The sequence below is a fragment of the Tenrec ecaudatus genome, chromosome X, assembly GCF_050624435.1.
Source record: "Tenrec ecaudatus isolate mTenEca1 chromosome X, mTenEca1.hap1, whole genome shotgun sequence".
Taxonomy (NCBI): Eukaryota; Metazoa; Chordata; class Mammalia; order Afrosoricida; family Tenrecidae; genus Tenrec; species Tenrec ecaudatus.
The window spans coordinates 119,547,152-119,571,312 of NC_134548.1; the positions used below are offsets into that span (position 1 = coordinate 119,547,152).

General features: G+C 42.2%; 1 protein-coding gene across 3 annotated transcripts in view; it reads right to left on the minus strand.

Annotated features, from left to right (window-relative positions):
• The window catches only part of TMEM164 (transmembrane protein 164), a 247,122-nt gene that overhangs the window by 94,839 nt on the left and 128,122 nt on the right, over nt 1-24,161 (minus strand). For all 3 annotated transcript variants that reach the window (XM_075538894.1, XM_075538895.1, XM_075538893.1), the window contains one exon: nt 6,510-6,576. In XM_075538894.1, the coding sequence (XP_075395009.1) occupies nt 6,510-6,576 (67 nt within the window). The remainder of the gene's footprint in view (nt 1-6,509; nt 6,577-24,161) is intronic.

Consider the following 24,161-nt stretch of genomic DNA (forward strand, 5'->3'; position numbering starts at 1 on the left):
TAAGCCATGTGGTACTGACTAAAGAAGATAAGGGATTTGTTATGTGGAGTCTGAAAGACTTATGGACCATCCAAGATGGGACTACGGAAAAAAAATCATCAAAGGTAAAGATCTGGAATTCACTAGTGTATGAAGAAGCTGCCCTGGAAGAGATCTATTCTCATGAGGTTTTTCAGCCACAGAAACCCTATACAAGGTCTCTATGTGTAGGAATCCACTCATTGGCAATGGGGGGAGGGGTGAGTGCTAAAAGAATTATATCCCTCTAGTTCCTAAATGCTTTCTCCTAAAAAAAAAAAAAAAAACCTTAATAGTAAGGGGAGGAAATATTAAGGAACTAGAGGTTCTTTGTATGGAAATTAGTTTATTTTAATAGTGAAACAACCACTCAGGAAAGGAGAGAGTGAGAATGGTGACAAAACTCACAGGGTATAATCAATGTCACTAAATGGTATATAGAAAAACTGTTACCTAGAGTATGGTTCGCAGCGTATATTATCAACAAAAACAAAATAAATAAATTTATATCATCCCCAGGGGGTTACTGAAAGAATAGTGAAACAAAGGATATTGAAGATAGACAACCCCCCCAAAGAATCAAATATTTTCATACCCCTCCTTCTATAGGCTTTCATATTTGTTTCCCGAGTCCAGGCTCTTCTACTGGGGGAAAGACGAGGATTTCTATTCCCATGTAGAGTTAGGTTGGGAAAGCCACAGGGGAGTCTTACCCTGTCCTATGGGGTTGCTGTGAGATGGACTCAACTAGATGATGGTGAGTTTAGTTCTGAAGCTCTTTCATCCCTCTCTTCTTCCTTCTCCCTTTCTCATTGAGTTGGCAAGGTAAAACTGCATTCAAGAACCTCATAATTTAGAGAAAGAAGTCATCAGAATCCACCTTCTCTGTATCTCCCTCATTCTATTTTACTTGCTTTGAAATTGGACAATGGGTTAATATATAGGAATAAGAGATTATATTGTTTTGAATGTGTGTGGGGGGGGCACTTCATTTAGAGCCAGAAAAAGACCTTATCTAGAATTCTGGCTGCAAAAAGTACTTACTGATCATTTGTGCCAGTGGAACGTCCGCTCCTTCTTCAGGAAGAACTTGGGCATTCTCTAGCTGCTTGTCAAATCCTGCCATTGCAGTGTCCCACTACAAGGCAGAGCAATGGAAATTCACTGATGACCCCAAATCCTTTCGCTGCTGATGGTACCTTCCTGCAACTCCTTCTCTCTGGCTTTATATACATGAGTCTGAATTACTGGCACAACACATTAATTAGTTCATTTTACTTTTCTTGCTTTCTCATTACGCTTAATGAGCAAAAATGGGGTGAGGGGGAAGGACTGTAAAAGAGGATTAAAAAGATAAAGGTCCCAAAAGGAAGGGCAAAAAGAAAAGCCCAAAGCTGGCTTCTTTCCTAATTGGATCCCCAGGCTTAAGAAAAAGATGTCACCCTTTCTCTGTCTCATCTGAAGTCAGCGTGAGCTCAACAAAAAATCTGCAAAGCAAAGAGTCCTCAAGGCCCCCAAGTACCCCTAGGATACAGTCCAGCCCTCTAAAATAACCAGACCAAAGCTAATCGCCAAGGCGCACGCAAATGGAGCCACTGTGAGTCCGTCACAGTGTCAGTTTAGAAGACTGCCAAGATTGCTGACCAGATTGGAGAGCCTCGTTAAGAAAGAACAGTCCATTTTGGGTTTTGTTTTGTGTCTGGGTTTAAATGTTTCTATTTGCAGATATTAAAAACCATGCGTTCCATTGATTAAAATCATCTGAGCAACAACATGGCACTCTGATTAAGCTGCATTTTGTGACTGGCTACAAAATACCCGAGACCAGCTTTACTTTTATTGTAGACATTCATTCACCATTGCTCCCACCTAACTCCTTCCTCGACCACCACGTCCGTTCTTTTCCTTCCCTGCCAGCTAGCCAGCCAGGTTGGTGGGAACAGTACAGGTACCCTTCATCTCACTAGAGTTCAACATTCTTTGTTGTGGAAAAGCGGGAGCCCCATCATTTAAACTTGATGCAGCCTCTCTGCATCTTACAGAGGTCAACAGTGACACAAAGGAAAAGAAGAAGACAAGGCTTATGGAGTGCATGTTTGGTGGCAGTGCCACCCGGTGAGGCTTCATCGCTTCTTTTGAAGGCAGTGATTTCCTCTTGCCTGTCTGTCTTTTTTCTTCAGGCTGGACTGGGCAGCTTTCTCACTCGCAGCCATGTGGGATTTGACAGACTGCACTGGCCGAGGAAGTGCATGGGGCCTACGAGAGCAGCGGTCATCACCAAGTCCACCAGAGCAGCTGTGATGGTAGGGAAAATGACTTGAGCATTCTGGATTAGCTGTCTGGCTTTATACTGACAAAGAACTATTAGCCTTGCTGATGTAAATGGTTAAGTATTCATTCGCAAAAGGTTGGAGGCTTGAACCCATCCACGACCTCTGTGGGAGAAAAACCTGATAAATACTTTACCCATAAAGAGTATAGCAAAGAATGCCTCCTGGGACAGTTCTATTGTGGCACTTTGGGTTAGCATGAGTGACAATTGACTCAGCAGCACCTTACAACAATCATAGCAGTGCCTGAGCTCATAATTTAATGTGATGATGAAGTACATAAGCCATGTAAAGCACTTAGAGTTCTATCTAGCATACAGGAAGCATCAAGAAATGCCAGCTACAAGTGCTGCTTTTGCTCTCCTTAAAGGGGCTAAGAAACCATAAGCAGACCTAGGAAAGATGAGATACCATTGGAGCAACACAATAGTGATGGAATGAAATTTTCCATCCCTTTCTAAATCATCTGGGACTTGGGGTTGGGTGGGGACATTTTGTCCAAGTTTGCTTCATGGGAGTCCTATTTTATTTTAGGTTCAATGATTCTACAAAGAGAAGGGAGTTTGGCTTTTTTTTTAATAGAAGAAAGACGCTGTGATAAAAAAGGATGAGGATGCCTGGCTAGAGGAATTTCACCTCCTCTCGACTGTTATGTTTGAGGCCATGGTGGCGATGCTGGTGCAGGACCAGGCAGTGTTTCCTTCTGCTGGACAATGGGTTCCGAGGATCTGGAACCAGCTCAATGGCCCCTAACAACCACAGTCCCCTCCTCAATTGAGAACGGATCCTTTAGCCAGAATGGTGGCTCCTGGGCTGGTGTGGTGGGGGGCGGGGGGAGCACTTTATCTCAGGATCAAGCCAGAGGGAAGATTCCTTGTGTGCCATTCCCTTTCTCGAATTCGACAGAGCTGAGGACCGCTCCAGCACCCGAGAAACCAGGAGCAGGTGAGCAAATGAGCAGAATGGGATCCATTGGCCTTGGACCCATTTCTCTGCCTGAGCATGTTAACTTCACAGGCATGTTATACCTACTCCCACCTACAACATTCCTGGCTGGTGAGAAAGACAGCTGTGGCAGGCAGAGATTAGCCCCTTTAAGCAACAACAACATGCTTTTTTTTTCTATTTGGTTTCTTTATCTCATCCTTTGGTGTTAAGGAGTTCAGATTTGACCATTCCCAGGTGAAATCAGCAAGTCATATAAGGTGGGGAATATAGCTGGGAAAACAAAGATACCTATCTCAACAGCCTGGGCTGGCTGACCCCAGTTCACTGGGGAATCCTGAATTTAATGCATCCTGCCTATTCACACTGAGCCTACACTCCCTGAACCCGAGGTTCCCCTCCTTACAATCTCCTGTGGTCTATTTCTAAAATGTTTGGAGGGCTGAAGAAAGGGTCTAGGTGAAAAGTGCACTCTGTCAGAGTGGGTCTGAGGTGGGACCTGGAATTCTGCATTTTTTACATGCAGCACTGATCCTCAGCCCAAAATTGGTGTACAGTGAGCCCATGCACGTACAATAAAGTAGATCTAAATAGAAAATGTGAAATGTGCCATTTCGTTCCTTAACAAGCATACAAGCGGTGGAATTAATTATATTCATCAGCTTCTGTAACCATCCCCATTATTTTCAAAAGTGTTTCCTCTCCTCCCTCCAACATAAACTCAGTAGCCCTTCAGCAGGAAATCCCCTTTGCCTCTACTCGTAGATTCCGGGCAATCACAAATACACTCTGTTCTCTAGATAGTTCCTATAAATGGGATGATACAACCCGCCCTTTTGTGTCTACCTTGTGTTTTATTCATTATAGTATTTTCACGGTTGAGTCATGTGATGGCATGCATCAGAACTTCATTTACCTTCCCAGTTGAATCATATTCCACCTTTTGTCGATCCAGGCACCAGGGCTGTTTCCACTTTGTGGCTATTGGGAATAAGGCTGCAATGAACATTAGCATACACGTACCTGCTTGAGTTCCAACTTTCAAGTCTTTGGAGTACATGCCTAAGAGTGGAATCACTGGGTCACATGGTAACCCTGTGTCTAGCCTTTGGAGGAACTGCTATACTGATTTCTAACCGGTTGCACCATTTGACATTCTCACGAGCGATGTACAAGGGATGCAATTTCTCTACCTTTATCTTCCTCAGATAACACTTAGAGTTGTACACTATAAGGAACTTACCTCTGCATGCTAGCACACTGATTCTCCAAAAGACAAGGACCTCTATCAGCGGTTCTCAACCTGTGGTTCACGAGCCCTTTGGGGGTTGAACGACCCTGTCACAGGGGTCGCCTGATTAATAAAAGTAGCAAAATTACAGTTATGAAGTAACAATGAAAATAATTTTATGGTTGGGGCGGGGGTCACCACCACCTGAGGAACTGTATGAAAGGGATGTGGCATTAGAAAGGTTGAAAACCGCTGACTTAGGGGCATCTTATGCCTACTCATCACCCCAGATCCTCTCAACCAGATCATCTGGGGATGAGACCTGTCCAGCCTATTTTTAACCAAACACCTCAGGTATTTCCTATGAACATTAAAATTTTAAAATCACTGTATGAAATCAGTGGTTCTCAACTTGGCCTCCAAGTTAGAATTTCCTGGGGTACGTTCAAAAACATAATGCATATGCTATGTGATTTTTATTTCAATAAAACTTTTAAACATAACAAACATTATGCCTGGGCTACATCACAGATCATGAATTCAGATTCCCCAAAAGGGATCCCAGGGTACTAGGGGGGGTTGTGTGTTGTTTTATCAGCATGTTTTGTTATGCTTTTAAGTACACCTAGGTGAGCCTAAAACCTTTTTGAAAATCACTGCTTAACATGAATGGGTTTTTCAAATTTTCCATCTTTATATAATATCCATCTAAAAAGAATGACTATTATATGGACATATATAAATATTTAAGGGAGGGAGTGGGGGACCAAATCCTTAGGGGGAACAAAGTATACTTATGGTTTTAGAGTCAGGAGCCTCGGACTCTCATCCTAATTCTACCACTTATAACGTAGGTGACTCTGAAAAATCACTCTCTGGGTGTCTGGTTCTTAGTCTGAAAACGTGGGCACATAGTACTTGCCCCATCTAGTTCATACAACTGTTATATGAAAACACTTTGTCAACACTAAAATGTTAGATGAAAAGTTGAAATGTAGACTATGATATTAAGGTGTGTAACAATTTCATTCAGGAAAACAGAGCAGTCATTACGAAATTACAGGCAACTTCTTGGAGACTGTAACTGTTGTCAGGAATAGAAAGCTCAGTCTTTCTCCTACGGAGATGCTAGGGGTTTCACACTGCCGAAATGTGGATAATAGTCCCATGCGCAATCACAACTACCAGACCTCCTCACTAATCCCAACACAGTTCCACCGATAGGAGTTGGAGGACAGAGCTCTGCCAGTCCCAGCGCTGCGGTTCTTGAATCCCAATCTTCTTCTAGTTAGCCAATGAGGGGTTTTGTTGTCTAGATTCTTCCATGGTTTCGGATGAGTTAGCCTTAATTATTGTCTAAGGGTGCCCTGTGCAAAATGGACAGACTTTGAAACTCCCCACAGATTGTTCTCCGCCAGTGTTGGCTAATCTACACTAGAGGCTATGGGAACATCTGGAAATCTGTAGCTAATGCATTGGTTCTCAACCTTCCTAATGCTGCAATCCTTTAATATAGTTCCTCATGTGGTGGTGACCCCAACCATAAAATTATTTTTGTAGCTACTCCATAACTGTAACTTTGCTACTGTTATGAATCGGGCAACTCCTCTGAGAGGGTTGTTCAACCCCCAAAGGGGTCACAACACACACAGTTTGAGAATCGCTGATCTAATGGGACAGGCCTAAAATCCCCCTTTCTCTCCATCAAATCTCTCCAAGAGCTTCTGCAAGCTTTTTCGGTCTGTCCTGGCTGTGATTGAAATCCCCTTATTGCAGCCCCAAAGTTCGGCCAAAGTCCCCTTGTGCCATCAAGTCCTACTGATGACCGACTCCAAACAGGACTATGTGAAAGCTAAGAATGAAAAACTTTAGCTCCTTCAACTGTCCCATGGGCATATGGTTTTTTGGAAGCAGGCAGTAAGTCAGGAACAAGCAGGCGGATAGTTTCATAGGTTCCTGGCGAGTTCTTTGAATAGGCTACTTACCAGGCGAGTATTTACCACAGGAAAGAGCAAAGCCAGAAGAGCCCCATTTAACATGTGCATCTGCAGCCTAGAAGAGGGGGAAAGGGAGACAAAGTCCAGGTCACTCAGGCTCTGATGCAAAAGCAGGAGATATCTGTCAGGTTAAACCATGCCTTAAGGCTCTCCATGTAAAACCACCTTAGAGTTTGCATACATGCAGAATAAATGAGAAGCCATATAATTTCTATTAACCAAAAATTTCTGAAGAGCATCAACGCTTCCTCAAAATCCCCTCAAAACACTTGCTGAGCACACTTTCGTTCCGGCACTTCATTACATAATGACTTCTGGGTTCCCTAAACCATCAAACCGGTCCGATCCATGGCCCTGAGTGCTGCAACTCAGGCGGCCTTAGAAATACAGAACGATGCCAGCAGAGTGCTCTATTATTACAGTAGAAACCCACTTGTTATAACATAGCAGCTTAAGTATGCAGCCATGCCCAGTGCTTTGACCCAAACAGAGACCTGGGCAGAAAAAGGCAGGCAGAGCCAAGGGGGCTAAGTATAGTGTGGAAACTGTGTCCCTGCCTCCCCTTCTCCTCCCATCCCAATTTCTTAGAACTGCCTTTTGAGGCATGTGCAGGAGGTGAGTGGGCCAAAGTACTCGTGGCCCTGATTTTCTTTGATGTATTTTTACATATTGGACTCTGTACCTTACAAAGCGAACCACAAAGCAAAAGGAATACATAGGCAGAAAAGGAAGGGCTGGTCTTCTGCATCCGGTAAAGATGCTGTTTCCCAATACTAGACTTGTTCAAACATAATGGAACCCTTTATTAAGTCAAAAACAATTAAGGCCAGAATGAACCCTACTTGTGAGAGCTCTGGAGCTGAATCTAAGCAGCTTCCTTCATCTTCCAAGGCAAATGGTTCTTTCCTATTAAGGGATTAACAAAGAAAGCCAGCCTGTCCCTTCTAAGGAAAAGCTACTTGGATGCCTTATCTACAGCCACCACTGATCCAAGGTGTACCTCAGACCACAAGGGACGATCTGGATCTGGATCTGGATCTCTCTGAATCTAGATCTACTAGAATCGAGATCTAGATAACGCGCACACACACACACACACACACACTAGCTTTGGTGTCTCCAAGGTTCAGATTTTAAAGACCTAGAGCATTTGTCCTAGGAACGCATATATGTGAGCCAAAGACTAAAAAAGCATTACAGGGAGGCATTAGAGAACAAGACTATATTTCACATGCCACAGTAGGTCTTCTCCTGATGTTGCTTATATTAACAATGCCACGATGATGGTGATGAGGTCTAGGTTATTAAAAGGTAAAATTACAAAACCACCAACCAGACTTACTGGACAGATAGACAGGTAGGGCCGGCAAGATGACCAAGGCTATGACCCTCCAACCAGGTCTAAAATTAAACTTACCCCATTATAAAATAAAGAGCCATGTAAGATCAAAAGGCCAACATTAACTCAGGATCAATGTTCAGAAGGTTAGGAAAGTAAGAGGAATGGAAACAGGAAACCCTGGAAGGAAACAGGGTAAGTGATGATACATGAAGGGTATTGCAATGCATGTGTTGAAACCAAATATGTTTGAATTACTGAAATAAAAACCAATACTTTGTTCTGTAAACCTTTACTCATCCACAATATAAACTTTAAGAAAATATTCCAGGCTATTAACTCCTTAAGGCAGAGGTCCTCAAACTTTTTAAACAGGGGGCCAGTTGACTGTCCCTCCGACCCACTGGAGGGCCAGACTATAGTTTAAAAAAAACTATGAACAAATTCCTATGCACACTGCACATATCATATTTTGAAGTAGAAAACAAAACAGGGAAAAAAACACCCGGCAGGCCACATAAATGTCCTTGGCAGGCTGCATGTGGTCAGCAGGCCATAGTTTGAGGACACCTGCCTTAAGGAGTCCTGGTGACATAGTCGTTATGCACTGGGCCGCTCATCACAAGGTTTGCAATTCTAAACTACCAGCTACTCCTTGGGAGAAAGAAGAGACTTCCTATTCTTGCCAAGAGCGACGGTCTCAAAAAGCCATGGGGGGCAATTAGACCCTGTCCTATAGGGTCTCCATGAGTTTGCATCCACTCGATGGTAGTGGGTTTGGAGTTTTTATGACCTGATTTACATTCCCTCTCTCACTTATTTTTGACAGAAATCTTTTGAGATAGGTACTATTACCATTTTATGCATGTGAAAGTTGGACACTGAATAAGGAAGACTGAGGAAGAGTTAATGTATTTCAATTGTTGGGCTGGAGGAGAACATTGAAAGTGTGGACTGCCCAAAGGACAAACAGATCTGTCTTGGAAGAAGTCTGGCCAGAGTGCTCCTTGGAGGCGAGGATAGTAAAAGTTTGTTTTACATACTTTGACAAATCGTCAGGAGAGAGCAGTCCCTGGTAAAGGACCTCATACTTGGTCAAGTCGAGGCCTTCAACAAAATGGATAGACACAGTGGCTGCAACAATGGGCTCGTGCATAGAAACACCTGTGAGGCTGGCACAGGGCTGTGCAGATTTTTGTTTTGTTCAGCACAGAAAGGGTCACTGGGTTACAATGTACTCAAGGGTACCTAACAATAACTATAATAACCAATTTTATTTTGTGGTTGAGGAAACCAGGGTCAGAGAAGTGAAATGATTTGGACAATGTCACACATGAGGCAGATCGGGGACTCAAATTCAGGTATCTCAGACTCCAGATCCCAAACTCTTCTCTTGTTTTTACTTCTTTGTGCCAGAGCCTGTCTCCCTCTAAAATATGACCTAAGAGATAGCTCAGGGATGTCACTCTTTTATTTCCTTGGGTTCCAAGTATTTTTCTACCCGCCCCAGGCCTAATGGACTTTCAGAAGATGCCTGCAGGAGAGAAAGCTCTTAGCCAGGCCAGGGCTTCTCTTGGTCCATAAAAAGGGAAGAGGTACATCAAAGTCTTGTCACCTTTGTTTTCCTGGACGGGCCAGGTTTCTATGTGTTTTCAACAAAGGGTTTTATTCCATGAGGCACCCTGTGCTCTGAGGAAGTGGCTGCTACCAACTCTGACCAGCCCTGCTCCTCTGTGACAGCCACAGCACAAAGACTCACCCTGAGGGAGGCAAAATCACAGTTCTAGAAAATCCCGGGCTCTTGTGCCAGGCTTTGCTCATTGACCGTAAAACCATGCTGGCATTTACAAGGCCATTAGACACTTGTACATCAAAAGTTAAATCTTGAAAATGATTGAGCTGATTCCAAGGTTAAGTGGAAGGCCAAAGATAAGGAGATAAAACTAATATCGAGATTCAAAAAGAAAAATACCTTTGTAGGTTAAGATAGATCTTGTTTTGAGGTCTCAAAAGTCAGTTTCCTAAGTTTCATGTACACCAACAGAAAAGCATTTATAATAATATAAAGAACTCTTATACGTCAATTATTATCATGGATGGGAAGAAGTTCTCCATGCCAACCACTGAAAGAATGGACTAATGGTTCAAACACATCATCTCATTTAATCCTCCTGGTTTTTAGTATCAGCTTCATGGTGGAGAAAATCAAAGGTGTGTGTGTGTGTGTGTGTGTGTGTGTGTGTGTGTGTGTGACAGAGACAGAGAGACAGAGAGAAAGAGAGAAAGAGAGACACAGAGAAAGGGACAAATTTTACAAATTCAAAGTAAGGGAAAGAGATCCAGAAAGAGCAAAAAGTCCAACTGAAGAGTCCTGTTCAATTACCATATATACTCGTGCATAAGTGGAGTTTTTTCTGCACAAAAATTGTGCTGAAAAACTGGGGTTCAGCTTATACAAGGGTCACTGGTACCCCAACGAGGTATAGCATTTCGCAGGTGATTGCCGTTCGCCCGCTGTTCATTCAAAGCCTCCCTGACACTGCAGGGCTTTGAATGTGTGTTTACTCACATCTAACCAATCAGAGCCGTCCTATGACGTGGACGGCTCCAATTCGCAGAAGCACCCGTAGTGATTCACTTTCACAGGCAGCTGAACTGGTAAGGATGTGTCTGTGGCTGCGCTCCGTCTCTCCCCTCTGGTCTCTGTGTTAATTCACATCCTGCACTTCCCACCCTAGGCTTATACTCAAGTCAATTAGTTTTTCTGGTTTCCCAAGTAATAATTAGGTACCTGGGCTTATACTCAGGACGGATTATATTCGCATATATACAGTAATTATACTAATAAACCTCTTTCCTACCAGCTTATTGGCACAAATATTTTATGGGAAGCCTTTCTGTTTTTGTATAGGATACTGAGCTATGTTAACTTAGCTGGTAAAACTAGGGGGGCAATACGACAAGAACCATAGATTGGATTCTTTTAGGTCAGTTAATTTCGTTCAATTTAGTTTCACAAACATTATCCAATCCATTACTGCAGGGCTCACCTGTTCTAGATGCTGTAGGGAAAATAAGACAGATAGTAAGACACCATACCTGTGACTCAAGAATCTAACAATCCTACGACAGGCACAGTGAGGAATGAAATACCGAGAGGAAATGTAGTTAGTTCCCTGCTCTTCCTAAGTTTGCTTTATGCCACTTTATTTACAAAAGGCCCACATTAGAACTTGTTTTCATTAACCACAAGAAATCCAGAGAGAATTTTCACTATCACCAAAAAATGACACAAAGTGAAACTACTGTTCCAGTGTTTGTTTGCTTTTGTTTTAAATTTTCAATCATTTCATTGGGGGCTCGCACAACTCTTATCACAATCCATACCTACATCCATTGTATCAAGCACACTTGTACATTTATTTCCATAATCATTTTCAAAACCGTTTCTTACTACTTGAGCCCTTCATATCAGCTCCTCATTATTCCCTTCCCTCCCAAACCATTGATAATTTATAAATTATTACTTTTGCATGTTTTACACTGTCCAGTGTCTCCCTTTACCCCCTTATCTGTTGTCCATCCCCCTGGGAAGGGGTTATAGGTAGGTCATTGTGATCAGTTCCCACTTTCCCCTTCCCCTCCTGGTATAACTACTCTCATTATTGGTTCTGAGGGGTTTAACTGTCCTAGATTCCCAGTGTTTCCAGCTCTTATCTGTACCAGTGTATATCCTCTGGTCTAGCTAGATTTTTAAGGTAGAATGGGGTCATGATAGTTGAATGGGAGCATTAAAGAACTAGAGGAAAGTTGTATGTTTCATCGGTGCTATACTGCACCCTGACTGGCTCGTCTTCTCCCTGCAATTCTTCTGTAAGGGGATGTCAATTGCCTACAGATTAGTTTTGGGACTCCACTCCCCACTCCCCACCCCACCCCCACCTTTCACATTTACATGATTTTTTTGTTCTGGGTCTTTGATGCCTGATACCTGATCCTGTCGACACCTCATGATCACACAGGCTGGTGTGCTTCTTCCAGTGGGCTTTGTTGCTTCTCAGCTAGATGGCCGCTTTTTTACCTTCAAGGCTTTAAGACTCCAGTTACTATATCTTTTGATAGCCAGGCACCATCAGCTTTCTTCACCACATATGCTTATGCACACATTTATCTTCAGCAATAATGTTGGGAAAGTGAGCATCTAAGAATGCTGGATCATCCAAACCAAGCGTACTTGTGTTGAGGGAGTACTGCTTCCTTAATACTAAACCTATAAATATATATACATAGATCTATTTCCTCGTCATATTTCCTCATTGTCACTAGGGTTTCAGTCATTCCTCTCAGTTATATTGTCCTTGATCAAGCCCTACCAGACCTCCTACACCCTCCTTGCCATTGATTTTCAGTCACTTGTTGTTCCCTTGTCCCTGGGTTTGTTAACACCCACTTCCTATCCCCCACTTCCCGCTCTCCTCTCCCATATCCGCCCAGAACTGTCCATTGTTTTCTCCTCTTGCTGGTTTACCCCACCTATCTTATCTAGATAGCCATGCAGAGATAATAATATGCACAGACACAAAACAGAGAAAAACAAAGCAACAATAGAAAATAAAACATTAACTACAACAACAATAAAGCCAATGACAAAAAATAGAAAAGTCTAAAAATAGTTTCGGGTCTATTTTTTGACCTTTACGAGTGTTTGCCAGCCAAGTCTGAAGGGATGCCACACCCCCAGTCTACTTTTGGTATTCCCTGGGGACTTCATTGCTCTGCTCCCCTTGCTGCTCTGTTGTACACCCTTAGTGTTTCACCTCGGTGTGGTGGGGTCGGATTGCACACAATTCCCCCAGAGGGTCTCCAGTGTTGTCCCCCATAGTGCTATGGGTCAGTGACTATCTCGTGGTGGGGCTGGCCCTATGGTTCTCTCTGTGCAATGGCTTCTGAGTTAGTTTATCATGCCAACCTGGCTGATAAACACATGTGGGGCTAATTGAAGGGCAGAGGGATAAATGACTCTGTGAGTCTCGCCTTTCTAGTTCTTGGTTCTCTTGCTTTGTGATGGTCGCCCCAGGGTGCAGCTGCCTTAGCCATTCCCTGCTTCAGTTTGCAAGGCTGACTTCCTGTGAGACATTCCCAAGGAAAAGCCACATGGGCCTACCCCGATGCAGCCCTGGGTGCTGGAGAAGCCGTGTGGAGACCCCTGCCAGCACTGACATGCTTACACATTCACTGATGGGGCTTTCTTCCTGCAGTCAGCATCATAGTGTGTGTTTTGAGAGATGGAGGATGATTTTGTGGATTGGTGTTGGACATATGGGTTAATGTTGGACTTGTGGGCTTAGGCAGCACTGGGTTGGGATGTTTTCTTGATGTGCACTTAACCTTTATATAAACCTCTCTCTTATACATGAGTTGCTGTGGATCTGTTTCTCTAAAGTACCCAGACTAATACAGCTGCCTTGAGCAGAAATATCATCCTCAGGACTTGCTTGGTGTGCCAGGATGTGCTCTACTCTCTCTTCCTCCCCCTTCATTTGTTCCCGTGTGCTCTGATCAGACACGTCCCTCTCCCCGAACTGTAGCTGTAGCTTCAGTGCAGTCCTCTGAAATTAATTCTTCAGGGGGGGGGGCAGTTGTCCACTTAGGTGGTCATGGGGCCAGCCCCTCCAGTGTTTGTTCTATAACCAATGGTAGCAAGCACCCCAGCAGAGAAAGGCTCCTTTCTGAGCACTATCCTCAGTATCTCCAATAACTAGCAGTCATATCTTTTATCTGTCTGTGAACACTCTATGTTAGTAGTAGTTTAGATTTTACGTATTATTTGGTTTGATTTGAGTGGGTTCTATTTTAAGGCTGGAAGTGCTCAACATTTTTTCCAGAATGCTCCTTAGAAGTGAGGATGGAACGACTTTGGGTGTGGTTTCAGGTGAGACCAATAGTGAGGATGGTACAGGACGGGGCAGTGTTTTGTTCTGTTGTACATGGGGTCGCTATGAGTGGGAAGCCACTCGAGAGTCCCTAACAAGTAACATGTTCATGATCATTGCTTCTTGGCATTACATCTTTTGGACTCAGGAAAGGTTTCATGGGAATACTCTATTTTTAACTTGCACAAGGTACATGTATAATGGTTAAGACCTTGGGGTTGAGAATATAACATGTTCAAACCACAGCTCTCCCATTTACTGGCCAAAATGACTCTGGACACACTGTGTGTGTCAACTGACTTGATTATAAAATGTAGTTAAAAACAATACTTGCCTGAAAGGGGTGTTAAGAGAATTTCATCCCATGATATAAAATGATGTGGACTGAAAAGTACATGGTCCTTATTCTCTCTCACTGCCATCAAGATTGACTTAGAGTGACCCTCTATGGGTTTCTGAGACTGCAACTGTTTACAACAATGGTTCCCACGCTTCCTCATGCCGCGATCCTTTCATACAGTTTCTCATTTTATGGTGACCCCCCCCACAACCATAACATTATTTTCGGTGCTACATCATAATTGTAAGGTTGCTACTGTTATAAGTCGGGCCACCCCTGTGAGAGGGGAGAACCTCTGGTTTACAGGAGTAGAAAGCCCAGTATTTCTTCCACGCAGCTGCTGGTGGTTTCAAACTGCCAAGAGTGTGGATCACACACTCAAGGCTCCATCAGTATCCTTAATTAATCAGTGTAAATGAATATCACACTATTATTCATACAACCCTGGTGGCATAGTGGTTCTGCATTGGGTAGCAATCCAAAATGTCAGTAGTTTAAAACCCCTAGCTTCTCCATGGGAGAAAGGCAGAGTTCTCTACTTCTGAAAGCAATTAGTCTCAGAAACTCACAAGGGTTGTTCTACCCTGTCCTAGAGTCTCTATGAATCAGCATCATCTCAGTGGCAGTGTGTGTGTGTGTGTGTGTGTGTGTATAAATGGAGCTATTAAAAACCTTTATGAAATTGCTTATATTTCAATGTAGTACTTCCACTACAACTGAGAGCCAATGTATATGGGACAGGTGACAATATCTGTGGAAAGGGCAATAAAGGCTATTGCCTGGAGATCTAAGAAAGATTTTGCGGAAGAGATGAAAACTGCTAAGAATTGTTATAATTCTACTCCTTACTGACCCAATTTTGGCTTTTGTCAAGGGAAGGAGGTAAACAAGGGGGCTGATAAAGCAATGGTGTAGCTCTGGGGTTGATCAACTGCACCTCGCCAGCCACAGGAGGCTCTTTCAGTATCTTCCATGTGGCTTTAAGGTAAAATTGAAAAATGTTAAGGATATTATTCAGATAATGATTATATCTTTTGCTTAAAAATGCATATTTATGGCTCTCCAATAATATTTACATTTTCTGGCTCTTCCATCTCAAAATCCTGTAGCCCTTTGGTCTACATGGTTGATGGGTATTGACTTGGGTGAAGGGGAAGATGGTGATCCACACAAGGGAGAAAGGAAATCGAGGGTCACAGGAGGGGTGAGGTGCTGTGGGGTTTGATTTCTATTTTAGCTTATTTTAGTATATGTGCTGCCGAAGTGAGCACTATAGCTTATGATATATAAAGTTCATGATCTGAAAGGTAACCTCCCACCTAAGTTATAATAAATAAAAAACAAATGTGTTAGATGAAAAAAAAAAAAACTCACTGCCATCCAGTCGATTCTGACTCATAGTGCCTCTGTGGGAAAGAGTGGAACTGCTCCTGTGGATTTTCAAGACTGTAAACATTTACTGAGGTGGAAAACTTCATCTTTCTCCCATGATGCAGCTGATGGGATTATATATCTATCAATATATACATAAAATATGCATATATTATTTAGATGTAGAGATATTTCTCAGTCTATTCAAGGAGTCTTTTGATAGTAGTTAAAGCATTTATCTGCTATCTGAAAGGTTGATGGTTCAAACCCACCAGCACCTCAATAGGATTAATTAGGATTCTACAGGATTACATAGGAATCATTAGGATGACAGCCTTGGAAACCCTAGGGAACAGCTCTACTCTGTCCTATAGGCTTATGATGAATCAGAATCATCTTAACAGCAGTGGGTTGGTTTACTCTAGGCAGCTAACTTGAACTATGATAGGCAGTGTCTGCTTATGGCTTAAAATGAAGTAAGCACACCCCACCTTAGTATTCCCTAGCTATCAAGTCTAAATAGAATGGATAAAGCGACTAGCTAAAACTGAAAAGTAAATAATGGTAGGAGGATTGGGAAAGAAGGCCACCAAACCAGTGATGAGCTGCTCATTTTTTCCATCTGAGCACAATGTATCAAAAGTGAGCACCAAGGAACAGAAATTCAAGTATCCAGGGGAGCCCTCTAGTTCTAGTCTACAGTACAAGGATGGGAACTCCTAATGCTCCAAAAATATATGGCAATCCTTTTTTGTCTCGACTCTGTCACACTGCAGCCTCCAAGCAACCCAATGATAGCAGAGGCTGCCTGTGGAAACAAGGACTTCAGAAGCTGAAAAGTCTTAAAGATAAGAAAGCCTGTCCTCCATTTGGTGAGTCTGTGTTCTTTAAAGGGTAAACAGTCATGCTGGGATTTTTGTTTGTTTGCTTTTTATACCTGACTTCAGACATGGGTGCAGTTGTTAAACTTCCCATCAGAGTGAAGAAACAAAAGTCTTTATAACAAAGTCCAGGGGACTAAAAGAGGAGCCAAGAAAAAAACATCTGTTATGTGGTTAATGGATTCCTGGTTCCCTTCTTGAGTTGAGCAAGCATGAATCTCATTCCATGAACACAGATAGCATGCCAAAGACTGAGAAATGAGCTAACAGACAGAACAACACCCCAGTCTGAGGCAGGCCACTACGTGGCACACAACTGGGACACATCTGAACAGCACCGGCAAATGTTCTGAAAGTTGACTGACATCAGAATCACAGGCCAATGAAAGTAGATTGAAACAGCATGAATCAGTTAAAAGCAAAGCAAGACCAACATTCTCCCTTAGGATTTAAACAAGACTCAGCCTTTCAGAATGCTCAAAATATCCAGAATGGCATCAAATTTTCTTAGCATCCAAAGAACCACCCAAAAAAATCACAAAATTTTAAAACAGATCTAATAGAAATGTTCCAGCTTGTAATTGGGGAAAGCTTTTAAAATAAATAGTCAAACGCCACATTTTAGCAAAAAAAAAAAAAAAGAAGATACAAAGAGAAAACAAATAGAAAGCTTGGACTAAAAATGAATTACTAAGCAAGATTTTAAAATATTTATATATTGGATATCCTCTATAGTGTAGACTGGCGATAAGAGGCCCTGGTGGTGCCACAAGTAAACACTTTGTGGCTGACCAAAAAGTAAACTGTTAAAACGCACCTGTTGGAGATGACAGACAAAACAGTCAAGGAACTGACAATAGAAATTAGAACAAGAGAGGGTGGGGGAAACATTGGAAATAGATTTCTCAGAACAAAAGGTCTTACACTCATGTCATAAAACTTCCAGACTCCGAGACAAAAAATACATATGTTTTAAAAAGATGAAATATTGGCTGAAAACTGAAATTTGATGAAAGACATAAACCTACAAATTCAGGAAGTTGAACAAAACCTAGAACAAGATAAACATAAAGAACTTAAAATTGCTGAAACTAAAATTAAAATGTTGGGAAACATTGAAAGGACCCATAAATAAAAGAGGGATTATCTGCAAAATAGATACAGCAGAATGGTTAGTACCAGAAACACTAAAAGACTAAAGGAAATCTCAATATTTAAAAAAAAGTAACAGCTTTATTGGGATGTAATTTTCACATAAAATTCAGTTTTAAAAATATGCAGTACAGTCACAACATTGCACAATCTGACCACTATCAGGTTCCAAAACATTTGTACTCATTAAACACTAGCTCCCCATTTTCCTCTCCCTATCAACTAAAAATAAACATGATGCCATCAAGTTGATTCTTACTTATAGCAACCCTACAGGACAGAATGGTTCTGCCCTTGCAGATTTAGGAGGCTGTAACTCTTTATGGGAGTAGAAAGCCTCATTTTCCTCCCTTGAAATGGCTGTGGTTTCGAACTGCTGATCTTGTAGTTAGCAGCCCAACATGTAACATACGTACACCACCAGGGTTCCCTACAGCCCTTGACAATTACTGATTTGCTTTCCCTCACTATGGATTTGCCTGTTTTGGACATTTCACATAAATGGAATTATATACTACTTGTCCTTTGTGGCTGGCTACTTTTACTTGGTTCATTTCATATTGTATTTAGCAGCAATGGAGTCCTTTTAACAGTCCATTTTGGCTAGTGCGGTAGTCAGATGATTTTAAGTCAAGGAGACACTCCTGGCTAGGGGTGGAGTCAAATCTGTCAATCAGCTGAAAATTTGATGTGTTCTTGGGGATGTGGCCTTCTTATAAGTTGGGACTCTGGGGACCACCATGTGGATCTCTCTCCCTTCACCATCCTGTTTGCTAGCCACCGTGAGAACTTCCCTGTCATGTGTCCAGCGACCTGGGATCCACTCAACTCTGCATCCACCTGCCTGTGATCTTCCTGTATCATTGCCTGTAGCTATGCGAGTCTGAAGAGGGGCTTATGAACTAGTAATGGGCTTATGGATTTGAGTTGGACTGGGCTTGGATGCTCTCTTGATATATAATCACTTCTTGATATAACGCTCTTTCTTTTTTTCAAAAAAAGCATTGTATTAGGGCTCTTACAGCTCTTGCCACAAGCCATACATACGTCCATTGTATCAAGCACATTTGTACATATGTTGCCATCATCAGTTTCAAAACATTTTTTACTTGAGCCCTTGATATCAGCTCTTATTCCTTCCTTCCTATCCTCCCTCCCTCATGAACTCTTGATAATTTATAAATTATTATTTCTTTCATGTCTTACACCAACCGCTATCTCCCTTCACCCACTTTTCTGTTGTTTGTCCCCCTGGGAGGGGGTTATATGCCAATCATTGTGATCGATTCCCTCCCTTTCTCCCACTTTCCCCTCCCCCTTCTAGTATCGCTACTCTCATTATTGATCTGGAGGGCTTTATCTGTCCTGGATTCCCTGTTTTGCAAGTTCTTATCTGAAGCAGTGTACACGCTCTGCTCTAACTTGATTTTTAAGGTAAAATCGGGATCCTGATAGTGTGGGGGAGGAAGCATTAAAGAACTAGAGGAAAGTTGTATGTTTCTTGTCGGTTCATAAAGCTTTCTTATACATATATGAGTGTCACTGGATTTGTTTCTCTAGTCAACCCAGTCTGACACAGCTAATAACAATGCTGTCATGGGTATTTCTGTACAAGTTTTTGTGTAGACATGTTTTCTATCCTCCTGAGTACATATCTAGAAATATGATTATTATTAAGTCACGTCTAACTCTAGACTTAACCCTTTACAGAACTACCACACTGTTCTACAAAGTTGGCAATGCCATTTTACATTACCACCACCAACAATATCAATTTATTAGAACTCTCACTTATACTTGCTATTGTCTATCTTCTTTTTTTTAGCCGGGGTGGGTGGCTTAATTGTTACAGATTGGACCAACTGCCAGGTCAGCAGTTGGAAACCACCAGCCACTCTGAGGTAGGAAGATGAGGTTTTCTACTCCTGCAAAGATTACAGTCTTGGAAACTCACAGGGGCAGTTCTACCATTCACTATAGGGTTGCCACGAGAAGTGGTATCTCATTGTGGATTTAGTTTGTGTTCCCCAAATGATTAATGATGTTAAACCTCCTTTCATGGGGTGCTTGGTTATTTCTATATCGTCTTTGGTATGATGCCTATTCAATTCCTTCATCTATTTTGAAACTGGGTTGTCTTTGTCATTGTTGTGTTTTCAAAGTTATATAGGTATTCTGCATGAGACATTCAAGTTTCCCCCACTGTTCTGCGATTGTCCCTTTATTTTTTTCTTGATGGTGTTATATGAAGCTCAAATATTCTAAATGTTTATGAAGTCCAATTGCTCTATGCTATTCCTGGTGCTCTTGAGGATTTGCCTTTACGTTTTCTCTGAAATGGTTTTTTTGTTTTCTCTCGCTTATATTTTGGTTGATCCGTTTTGAGTTACTTTATATATATAGTAAGAAGGAAGGCTGCAATTTCATTCTCTTGTTCATGGCTATCCAAACAACTGACAACCAGATGTAAAAAAGCAAAAAAGAGCCTCAGGTCCATGCAATATACTCAGCCTAAGTCATAAATCTGAGTACAAAATCCAAAATAATAACCCATTTCACAGAAAACAGGAAACATATTCAGGACTGTCAGATACACAAGGAAATTTTAAATGTGACACCAAAATCACAGTCGATGAAAAGATATTTTTAAATTATTGATTGGACTTTGTCAAAATTGAAACCATTTGCTTTGTGTAAGATATTTTACAGAGAACCAAAAGATCATCTATAGACTGGAGAAGAATATTTAGCAATTATAGATCCGTTCAAGAAGACTTCTTCCAAAATATATTAAGAACCTTGAAGTTCAACAATTAGAATACAAAATAACCCCATCTTAAAATGTGCGGAAATTGTTGAGCAGACCACTACAAGGCATTCCATTATCGTTACTTAGGTAGGAGGGTCATTAACATAAAAATCATGAGAGTGGAAATTGGTGGAGAGGATGGGGAGAAAAAACTGGAGCTCTCATACAGGGTTGGTAGACATAAAAACTATTACACCACTTGGAAAGCAGTTTCTTATATAGATACAAATACTCTGATCATATGAGTATAAATTAAAAAGTACTGCTACGGGGCTGGCCCCAATCCCACCAATGTGGATAGCTGCCCCTCTCCCCAGAAGAATTTACTTCAAAGGACAGCACTGAAGCTACATCTCAGAGAGAGGGACTGGAGCAAATGAAGGTGGAGGAAGAGATAGTGGAGCACATCCTGATCCACCAAGCCTTGAGGACGATATCCCTGCTGAGAGCAGCCAATGCACAAAGAAGAACATATGGCTGGCCCCACTATGAGACATGACAGCCCTCACTGACCCACAGCCCTACAGGGGACAATACTGGAGACAGTGAGGGAATTGCACCCGATCTGATCCCACCAGTCTGAGGCAAAACACTAAGGGCGTCTTGCAGCAGAGGGCAAGGAAGTAGCAAAAATAGACTTTGGGGCCAGGGTGTGGCACTTCATCAGACTCCACCAAAAAACATTCCTAAAGGTCAACAAACAGACCTTGAACTATCTACAGGCTTTTCTCTTTTTTTGGTCATTGTTTTTAGTTGTTGTTTTGTTGCTCAGTCCTGTTTTTGTGCATATTATTATCTCTGTAGGTCTATCTAGATAAGATAGGCTGGATACACAATCTGGAAGAGAAAACAATGGAATGATGGTTGGGGGGGGCATAAGAGGGGGAGGTGGGGAAAAGGAAATGGTGTTAACAAACCCAGGGACAAGGGAATAACAAGTTATCCAAAATCAGTGGTGAGGAATGTGTAAGAGATCTGGTGGGGCTTGATCAAGGGCAAGGTCAGCGAGGTGAATTACTGAAACCCAAATGAAGGCTGAGCATGATAGTAGGACAAGAGGAAAGTAAAAGGAAATAGAGGAAAGAACTAGGAGGCAAAGGACATTTATAGAGGTCTAAATACAGGCATGTACTTATGTAAATATATTTCTATATGATGATGGGGAAAAAGATCTATGAGCATATATTTATGTCTAGAATTAAGGCAGCAGATGACTATTGGGCCTCCACTCAAGTACTCCCTCAATGCAAGAACACTTTGTTCCATTAAACTGGCATTCCATGATGCTCACCTTCCTGATGCAATTGAAGACAAAGCGGGTGCATAAACAAATGTGATGAAGATAGCTAATGGTGCCCACCTGGGGTCTTAAAGGCTTGAAGGTAAACAAGCGGAGATCTAGCTCAAAAGCAACAAAGTCCACATGGAAGAAGCACACCAGCCTATGTGATCACGAAGTGTCAAAGGGATCAGGGATCAGGCATCAAAGAACAAAAAAAAATCATATCATTGAGAATGAAGGACAGTGCGGAGTGGAGGTCCAAAGCTCATCTGTAGGCAACTGGACATCCCCTTACAGAAGGATGTCGGGGAGGAGACGAGCCAGTCAGTGAAGTGTAGCAATGATGAAACATTTAACTTTCCTCTAGTTCTTAAATGCTCTCTCCCCACCACTATCATGATCCCAATTCTACCTTACAAATCTGGCTAAACCAGAGGATGTACACTGGTGTGGATAGGAATTGGAAACACAGGGAATCCAGGACAGCTGAACCCTTCAGGACCAATGTTGAGAGTGGCCATACTGGGATGATGGAGGGAAGATGGGGTAGAAAGGGAGAATGGATTACAAGCACCTATATATAACCCCCTCGCTGGGGGACAGACAACAGAAAAGTGGGTGAAGGGAGATGTCGGACAGTGTACGGTATGACAAAATAATAATAATTTATAAATTATCAAGGGTTCATGAGGGAGGAGGGAGCGGGGAGAGAGGGGGAAAAAGGAGCTGATACCAAGGGCTCAAGTAGAAAGCAAATGTTTTGAGAATGATGGCAACCAATGTACAAATGTACTTGACACAATGGATGTATGCATGGACTGTGATAAGAGTTGTATGAGCCCCCAATAAAATTATTATTTTTTAAAGTACTGCTACAAAGTAGTGTGGGGGGAGGTCAGACGCTTACAGACATCCTACCTGAGGGCAGTTAGTTACCAGACTACAGGGTAGGCCTCTAGGGCAGTTAGTCACCAGACTACAGGGTAGGCCTAGCTCCCTGCTGCTGGGGACAATAAACTATTTCTCCTTGAGGCCTGTGACCAAGCGTTAACACCCTACCAATAATGGTCTCAATCCATTGAGCCAACTAACAGGCAAAACAGGCTCTGTGACATCCAAAGTTAAGTTGCTATCCTAAATCTAGGATCCGCCTGTCTTGTCACATACCCCCCAATCCCTCCTCTTCCTATTGCATGTATGTCCCTAGACCACCCCCTCTCATTACTGTATTGCCTATAGTACAACCCATCCCTGTGATGTATGTCCTCGCCTGTAATTAGGGGGCTTGCATGTCCCCAGAGAATATAAAAAGCCTGGGCTAGCATTAAATGCTCTCTCCCTCCATGTGGACCACCAAGCGGGGCTGAGGTGAGCATGCACCATGATTGTGTCTGACTCCATTTATTTCAATACTTCTCTTCTATTTCTTATGCTCTCTATAACTTTACTATGATCATTACTTATTACTGCTGTATAATTGTGCCTACTGGACCCATAATGATGTGTTAGGGGCTAGCTTCCCCTGACAAAGTAGAGAAACTATTATTAACAAAAATGTCAAAATGTGATACTGCTGTTTCTTGTCATATTCCTCACCTAACTTTGTAGCTAAAAGGCACCCTGGTGACACGGTGGGTTAGGCATTGGACTGCTAACCGCAAGGCTGCTTGTTCAATCTCACCAGCAACTCTATAGGAGAAAGATGAGGTTCTCTGCTATCATAAAGATTGACCTTACATACCGGGACACTATGAGTCAAAATTTACTCAACAGTAGTGGGATTGGGTTGTTTTAAACCTGCCCCCAAAGAACTGATTTACAGAACATTGAAATGGCAATTTGGGCATCTGTGAGGAACTCAAATTTTGTTCCTTATACATGTTCTTTGAGTTTGGGGAGCTTAAAAAAGTCTGAAGGGGTAAGAAGAACAGGGCTGTAGGGCGAATGGAGTAACGTTTCCCAACCTTTGCTGTTTTGCAGAATGAGCAGGTGAATTGTTGTGACAAAACAAAACTTCTCAGACAACTTTCCTGGCCTTTTTCTCACCAACACAGTTTTCAATTTTCTGAAAACGTCTTCCTAATAAGCCCCTGTGATCATCCATTGTCCTTTGAGAAATGCTATCAGGATTGCCCCTTAGGAGCCTTAAAAAATGTCATCATAACCTTCTGAACTTAGCACTCTTGCCTCGAATTTAATTGGCCCGGCAGACCCCCTCAGAAGGCACTCTTTTGATTAGATCTCTTTTGGAGGTACCCCCTGACAAGTATATGACTGACAGAATTTATCTGGAGCTACCACTGATTGCAGAGACAGGTTTAAACGCATTTTTTGGGGGGGGGGGAATAAACCTGTGCGTGCATGAACTGGAACCCTAGTAGAAATACTATTTGATTTATCCTCAGATGGCCCCCAAATACCAATCTGGAATATTTTAAAGAGAAAAAAACTGATGTATGCATAAAAAGCTGTACACAGACGTTGAGAACCCTTCATGAGCGCCAAAATCTAGAATCAGCCCAGAGAGCCTTCA